Source organism: Homalodisca vitripennis, chromosome 3, assembly GCF_021130785.1.
Source record: "Homalodisca vitripennis isolate AUS2020 chromosome 3, UT_GWSS_2.1, whole genome shotgun sequence".
Taxonomy (NCBI): Eukaryota; Metazoa; Arthropoda; class Insecta; order Hemiptera; family Cicadellidae; genus Homalodisca; species Homalodisca vitripennis.
This window is the reverse complement of record NC_060209.1, coordinates 60,366,024-60,374,706: the sequence shown is the minus strand read 5'-3', so window position 1 is coordinate 60,374,706 and position 8,683 is coordinate 60,366,024. Positions and strand designations below refer to the sequence as shown.

Here is an 8,683-nt window from a genome sequence, read left to right as displayed (position 1 = left end):
ACACCATCTATTGTGGTTTGTAATAGTGAAGGCCTTACCTACGCGTAATTACATATACATGTACTGTTGTATTCTTCATTCAACGACTCTTAACGATTTTTAGCGTTTCTATGTTCTTCCTTTTTTTGGAATATAAGTTAAAAGTGTACAGTTTATGTGATTTAGTAACTATAAACACATACAAAATTACAATATCACATTGTTGAGTGCATTCCCCTTTATTTGGACAACTCATAAATTACAAAAATTATACATGCACACTTTTATAAGCGTCTTTAATAAACTTTGAGCCTGAACGCATAAATAATTTTTTACTTTTATAATTGTAGGTATGAATATAAAACATTTTCACTTCTAAACCACAATTTATTTTTTAAAAAAATTACTCATTCAACACAGCTGTTTAATGTTTATGGTAAGTTTTAGAAGGTCATGAAATAGACAGTTCAAAAACAGAAAAGTTCTTATTACTATTTCGTGAATAACTAAAGTTCATAGTCTACGTAGGGGCAGTACGTTAAATTTGATTTGAAATGCCATTTTCCACAAACAAAATATGTGTGTCTCATAAAACGAGTGAAATGGTAAAAGTCGTTGTGCGGTGTAGACCAATTAATGAAAGAGAAAAAGCTATAGGCTGTATAAATGTTATTAAAACGTATCCCCTTGAAGGAGTAGTTGAAATTTATGATGTAAACAATAGTAAAACAAATCTTTGTAAAGTGTTTAGTTTCGACAGAGTATTCGACAATAATTGCAGCCAACAAGAAATGTATAATGCTGTGGTTAGGCCTCTTGTTATTTCTATTCTCGGTGGATTCAACTGCACTATTTTCGCATATGGACAATCAAGTGCAGGGAAGACATACACAATGGAAGGAATTCTAAATGAGGATAAGTATAAAGGCATAATCCCTAGAACGTTTGAGCAAATATTTGATCACATATCTAGTTCATATAACATGCAGTATTTAGTGCGAGCTTCTTATTTAGAAATTTATCAAGATGAGATAAGAGATCTGCTAAATACAAACTACAGTCAGAAGTATGAACTTAGAGAAAGTAAAGAGCTGGGCGTTTACGTAAAAAACATCACGTCCACGGTTTGTAAAAATGTAAAACAAATGATGATGTTAATATTAAAGGGTCAGCGGCGAAGATCTATTGGGACAACTGACCTGAATGATCGGAGCTCTCGATCACATGCAGTATTCACTATTACAGTAGAGATGCGAGACACTGGAGGACCACTGGAGAATCGGGTTCGTGTAGGAAAACTTAATCTAGTTGATTTAGCTGGTAGTGAACGTCAAAGCAAAACCAACTGTGAAGGCATAAGACTGAAAGAAGCAAGTAAAATAAACTTATCGTTAACTGCCCTCAGTAGTGTAATATCTGCTTTGGCAAGTGGCAAGGAACTCCACATTCCATATAGAGATTCAAAACTGACGCGCCTTCTGAGAGATTCATTGGGTGGCAATTCGAAGACCTTAATGATAGCTAATATTGGGCCGGCCGACTTTAATTGTGTCGAAACCTTAAATACTCTTCGGTACGCTTCTAGGGCTAAAAACATACTAAACAAACCACGAATAAATGAAGATCCAATAGATACACTCATTAGAAAATATCAAGATGAAATTTCAAGATTAAAATGTCAACTGGCAGAAAAGAAGTCACTGAAAGAACCAAGAATTGCATGTGAGATACCCTTACAATGTATGGGCGATAGCAGTACTATAGCCAATGAAGTACAATCAGTGAATGAATCGAATATAATTAATTGTAATGAAACCAAATTACTAGGAAGATATTGTGCCAACAACGAGGAAGAAAGTCAATTAGAGAAAAGCATAGAGCTTGAATCAGAATTAAACAATTTAATGAAACGAATCGATTCAATGGAAAGCAAACTTCTCTCGGGTTCTAACGCAGAAACGTCTAGCATTTTTGAGCATACCAATGAGCAGCAGATCATTTTAGATGCTAAATCTAAAGAGATAGAAAAAAGTAAACTTAGAGAAAGGGATATGGAGAACTTGATAGAAATGAAAAAAGAAACTGCGAACGAGATGAAAAAGGAATATACGAATCTCCAGCAAGAAATAGAAATAAAATCAAAACAACTTAATCAGTACTATAGGGAACTTAAAAATGTTAGACAAGTCACAAAAGAAGTTGTAGCAGATTTCAATTCAGACAGGAGAGAGTTGGAAATTATGAGTTATGACCTACTTAAGGACTTAAAGTTGAGGCTGTTAATATTAGAATGTTTCGTTCCTTATGAAGATCACAGACGGATTCTTTCCAAACTCCATTACGATGAAGAATTAGACTGTTGGGCGGTTTCTTCAGACCACGAAGTTGATTCTACTCTTTCTCAGCTTCAGTGTTTCAATTTTATGAGAAGACCAGTTTCCATGTACACCCTATTTATGAGCAGAAGAGTAAACCACATATTTAGATGTGACCGGACTATGGAAAATAAACAAAATACATTCCGTTTCAAAGAAGAAAATATTCTTGATCTTGACCTAGTTGGTTCTACGCGTACTACCAAAGACTACGAGCTTAACAAGAATGTAACAAATACGATAAGCTCAATTCTTCAGACTGCTCTTAAACAAGAAGACGATATTAACATTGATGCTGCCAATCCAATGTTCAGGGACTTCTCTTTTAAACCGAAGCGAGTAGATAGAATGTTTACCCAGCCAATCATAACAAATCAAGAGATACATAAAATAAAGCGATGTCCTTCCATAACCTATACACCAGTATATCCCAAAGCCCGTGGACTCGTTCCTAAATAAATGCCGGCATGAATACAACTTATAAAAATTGTTCATATAATTTCACAAAACATTGATTGGTATGTTTTGTATTAAATGATTTTAAAGATATTATTTATTTTTGGAACGATAAACAAAAAATAAAGATTTGATCCTTGAAACATAATTACATAGCCTATGTCTGAAATGTCTACTCTACTAATTAGCGAATTTCCCAGTAAATAAAAATATAGATTTTCTAGTGGTTTCAACCCCATTAAAATCTTTATCCGTGGTTTGTTAATCTTCATGAAAATAATTTTGTTTTTTTGTGTAGGTGATAGAAACGTGTGTGTAAAATTTATTTTTTCTGGGGCATTGGGGGTTGTACAAAATATAATTGTTCTAGTGACTGTAGTGTAGCTTATGGGATCTTTACGAAAAAACTTTTATTTGTCTGTTGAGAGCATTTAATTCGTGTTTGTTAAGTTTTATAATTGCAGGACATCGGGGAGATGAAAAACAAAATATATTTTTATTATGGGTTGCAACCTCATTTCAACCCGAGTGTACGTTTGATTTATATGAAATTTAGATTGATTTTATACGTAATTTAAGACGTACATGTGTTTCAAATTTCATCTTTCTAGAAAATTGGGAACACGTAGTTCTTCTAAGGGTCGCAACCCCATTTCAAGCCCCATGAGAGGTTAATCTTCATCAAAATATTTTCTTTGTCTATTGAGAGCGTAATACGTGTGTGTGTGTGTGTGTGTGTGTGTGTGTGTGTGTGTGTGTGTGTGTGTGTGTGTGTGTGTGTGTGTGTGTGTGTGTGTGTGTGCATAATAAGAGAAGTTAAGAAACTAGTATAGTTGTTCTAGGGGTTGTAACCCCATTTTAATCTGCATAAAGGTTTGATCTTTATGGAAATGCTTTAGGTTTTCTATTTAAGCCATAACGCATACGTGTGCCAAATTTCTATTTTCTGGAGTATCGGGAAGTTGAGAATTAGTGAGGAAGGGCCTTTTATATATAGGGATTCCATACTAAAGGAAAACTACTTCCAATATAATTTATATTATTCTTCAAAGTAATAGTAACTAGACTGATTGGGGTATTCTAATCTAAAGAAAATAGTGAAATCTATCTCTGTATTTCTTAGTTTATAGATATTTTTATCATTATTAAACGAGTTTTCTATAAAATCGTGTGAAGAATTTAATACGTGAAATTGGTTTGATACAATTTATATATAATGCACTATATTTAAAATGGAGAATCTAGGCAATATAACATTTTATAGAACCACGGATATATAAAGTTTGAACGCACTTGTTTAAGATTACTTGGGAAACCACTTAGGCGGAAAATATTGAACAAACAATACAGTAAACTATTAGAGAATAAATAATTTTGATATATACGGGAAGAATTTAATGAATGGGCATAAATCGAGCATAGTCAAATATAGATCAAAGTTAAAAAACTAACATAAATAACACATTATCATCTGTCGTCACTTGCAATTTACTAAATTTTTTAGTCATTACTTTTTTATTCCAAGAATATGCAGAACAAAAAAGGTACGTTGTGACTCTATCAATACTAACCATAGGCGTATCTAGGATGGCCTAAAGGTGGGGGGAGGGTTACCACTAGTTTTCCGTACCTCCCAGGCAAGCTGGGGTATGGTAGCACCCCCTCCCCCAACCCGAATATGTAAAATGCTAATAATATTAAGATTTATAAGTTTGACAGCAATCTGAGAGCATTATATTATTATTCCTATTTTATGCTTTACAAGAACGGCTATAACATAAGCGAAAATGTACTCTTTTAGAGACCGAACGATAACACAAAAATATTTCAAGAAAATTACATTGTATTAATGAGAATAACAAAGGCTCGGGAAAATGGCTATATCTGAAGAACTAAAAGATACATCGTCCACTTTTTACCTACAACGTTCTAATATGGGTTTTCAGGATACATATGTTTTATATATATATATATATATATATATATATATATATATATATATATATATATATATATATATATATATATATATACAGGGGTGCCCAGCCCCCCCAAGGGCAATGGCGCATGCCCCCCCCAATCCAAGTGTAATGCCCCCCCCAATGTACCCCAATACCCAACCCTTTAGTTTTTAACATTAGTCAGTGTATGACAATTCACATCTTACATTCTAATCTTCCAAAGGACATCATTTACCTTTGGTCTTGTGAGGAATTCTTTCTGTTTTCATTATTGTAAAAAATATATACCACTGTTTATTATCTTTTTTAAAATAGAAATAAAGTATCTTTTTGAATTTTGATATAATTTTTGACACTAGCAGTGCACCCGTTCTTTGTACGGGAGGACTAAAAAGTAGTAAACAATTATTATAGTATTTAATATTTATATGTTTATCAAAGTACTAGATTACATCAGGAATAGCTACATGACAAATATTTTAATATGATATTAAAAGGTCAGTAAGGGAGGCTTTGCCTTTTAAATGTTAAGGTTACTTATAAAAAGTTGAAAAATAATATCATTGATAATTCTTTATTGCAAAAGAATATTGCATAGCAACTTTGGTAAACATTCATACAATTTTGGAACGTTTATAAAAAGTTAGATTCCAGCCAAAAAACCAAAAAAAGGATTGAAAAAGAATTGAAGAACTGGAGGTTAAGGTTATCAAAGGTTAAGGCAATGAAATAATAGCACTTCAATCTTCAATGTATATGTCATTTTAAACACTTTTATTTATAAGTAATTATACTGTAGTTCCAATAGCAATTATAGTCACTAGTCTAGTATGTTGTTGTCATGAAAACAATGAGATACAATTTACAGCTGATCATACAATACAATCCAAATAGTACAACATATTATAATCCAAATAGTGTTGTAAATTTTATTTCATAAAACGGCATGTATTAAAAAGTTTAATAAATGTATTAATTTAATTTTGTTTCTATTATGGTGGAGGCATCATGTTTAACAATAACCAGAGTTTTCACAAGTGAATGGAATAAACATAGCTGTAAATTAATATATAATGTTGGCAAGTTTAGGTATTCTAAATTATTATAAATTGGAACAGGTTGTTACTGATGTTGTGTTGTGGGTTGTATTTACTTTTACATTACAAGAGTAAATAACAAAAATCTAACAAAATGTATCATTAAATGGTTTGATTTTTGGAATAAAGATATCATCTGAACAAGTACATTTTGTAAATTCTATCTACTAATACCAATAACAATAACAACTTTTACAAAAAAGAAAAAAATAATAAAACATTACAATAGTTACTTGATTACTGTGTGGTAAATAGGGTGTAAATTTGAAAGGTTGAAATTGGCTTCATTTGATACTTTTCTTAAATTTTTGACAAAAGAAGTTTTTTTCTTTGCACACTTGAAAGTGCAAACCTGTTGATGATTTCTTCATTTGAGATCTGTTTTAGAATTTCTTTCTCGCAAGAAAGAATGAGCAAGCTTGAAAGCCAACTATCCCCCATGGTGCTTCTTAGACGATTCTTAACTATCTTCAACCGACTCATAGTTCTCTCAGCAGAACAACTTGTGACTGGCAGAGACAACAGTATCCTATAAAGTATACTGAGATGAGGGAATCCTGATAGATTCAATAGGCACCTGTATGGTCTAATAAATCCTCTTTTCACCCAGTCGTCAACATTTTTCTTTTTCTTGAACTTGTCAGTCACTGTAACGTCCTCCTGTTCTTCATCTTCATCATGGTCCTCGGGGTTAGCAGTACTGGTTCTCTCTGATTTCTTCTTCTCAGACATGACATCAGAAATATCTATGTCCAAGTGAGTAGCTTTGTAAACATCAATGAAGATGTCTAGTTCATCTACAATTAATTCCTTGTCTAGATTGTAGTATTCACAAAGATTCTCAATTGAAGATGGATTACATTTTAGGCCTTTTTTCTTATCATCTACCATCTTCAAAATTCCATCATGAGAAAAATATCCCATCTGCGACACCATAGCCAGAGAACTTTCTGGAAATCTGTCATTTAGCTGGTTGTAGAGAGAGTCTAGAACGTTGAAATTAATATCAACCTTTACTTTCTTAGACCCTATGTCTTCTATGCATTCCTCAATTGCCAACTCGTCCATGAATCTTTTCCTTTTTCTGATTCGTTGTCTGGTGGGTAAAGAAATGTTGTGTTCTTCAGCAAAGGAAGTAATGCCACTTTCAATCTTTTCCCACGCCGAATCTTGGCGCATGAACGCCAGTTTTTCCTGTGTTTCTTTAATAACTTTTGGGACTATACTGTAATCAATGGTAGGTGACTGAAAACAAATTGTTATGGGAGACAATATTTTGAACAAAGAAGATGCTATGTATATTGTGCTTATATTTTCAAAATCTGTCTTTTGCTTTAGGAGGCCTATTGCTTTGGCTTTGGTGTTGTTGTCAGAATTCTTGTCAGTCGACAAATCTTGCAATGTATCTCTTATTGTTTCAAAACAACTCACAATGGTTTGAAGGGCGTCAGTTTTACTCGACCAACGAGTAGTCTGTACTCTTTTTCAGCGTCTCTTGCTTCTTTTTTCCCCCTTTTCTAGATTTTCGAGCAAAAGGTGGTGTCTCCTGTGGCCTGACATGAAAACATACAAATCTTCCAAGAATGAAAACAAATTCCTCATTTGACAGCATATATCAAGGGACTGCTCTACAACAAGGGCGAACCTGTGAGAGCAGCACCATACATAAAAAGCTTTAGGGTTTTCTTTTGTGACTAGTGATTTGAGACCTTTGAACTGCCCTCTCATGTTCCCTGCACCGTCCATACTCTGGCCCACTATACCTTTGGGATCAAGGTTTAGGGCTGTTAAGCATTTCTTTAGCTCTCTAAACAACATTTCCCCGGATGTATCCCCACTTGTAAAAACCTTGACCAAGCGCTCTTTTGGTTTTACGTTTGATATTGTAGTTTGTTGTGTATCATCCATGTGCTCAATGTAGCGAACTATGATAGTTGTACATTCTTTTTTACTCACATCCTGGGTAGAGTCTAGTATAATCGAATAAATGTTGGTTAAATTCACACTTGTTACAATTTTATTAACTACCACGTCACTCATTGTATTGATAAGATCAAAATATTCCTGTAACTCAAGAAATTAGATCCCAGTCTTACATTCTCAGCCCTTGCTCTATCAATTTTTTCAAGGTAAACTCTCGCATCTTGGCTATATTTTCCTATAAGTCTAAATAACCCTAACAGCTTTCCTTCTAAAACATCGTTTTTGCGAAAGGCAATCATTTCCTCACTCAAGTAACTACAACAATCAATGACAACTGACAGGACTTCTCGGTTTTGGTCAACTGCTCTGTTACATTGTTGAGCAAGGCTCGAATCTATTCTCTTTTGTGAGATCCATTGAATTCTGGCAACCTCTGCAGATATATGATTTTTGGAAGTCTCGTGGAGTAAAAAATCTCTTTCTCCTCTATGCTCTGTCCACCCTCTGTATCCGGTTGTTCCCCATACAGACCGTTCAGTTGGAAGTGCAAATAGTGTGCAAGGCAAACAAAATACAGCGTCCTTTTTTTACTGTACACTAGCCACTTCCTAGGTTTCACACTGTTATTGGGCAATATAAAATTTTTCCACAGAGGATTAAATTTTCTTCCACCCGTTGAAGGAAATTCTATTGATGATAAGTCTTGATTTTCCAAATTTAGAGCCACATTTATGTCTTCAGGAGAGAGCTTGAGGTTAGCATATGAAGCTGGATCACTGTGATCTTCATTAGATGAAATATCCGAGTCTGGTTCATCTACATCACTTGTTCCAAAATTGACAGGTTCCTGTTCTTCCAGTTCTTGGTTTGATCTACAAATATATACAAAATT

The 8,683-nt window shown here is 33.7% G+C and overlaps 2 protein-coding genes across 2 annotated transcripts; one reads left to right on the top strand and one right to left on the bottom strand.

Moving 5' to 3' along the window:
* Positions 1–448: 448 nt before the first annotated feature.
* Positions 449–2,984, top strand: LOC124358650 (kinesin-like protein KIF3B). Its single transcript, XM_046810951.1, has one exon. The coding sequence runs from the start codon at positions 534–536 to the stop codon at positions 2,811–2,813; it is 2,280 nt and encodes a 759-aa protein (XP_046666907.1). The 5' UTR covers positions 449–533; the 3' UTR covers positions 2,814–2,984.
* A 3,184-nt stretch (positions 2,985–6,168) lies between these two features.
* LOC124358211 lies at positions 6,169–7,047 on the bottom strand. The gene has a single exon (XM_046810504.1). It carries the CDS (start codon positions 7,045–7,047, stop codon positions 6,169–6,171), a length of 879 nt encoding a protein of 292 aa, XP_046666460.1.
* Positions 7,048–8,683: the final 1,636 nt, after the last annotated feature.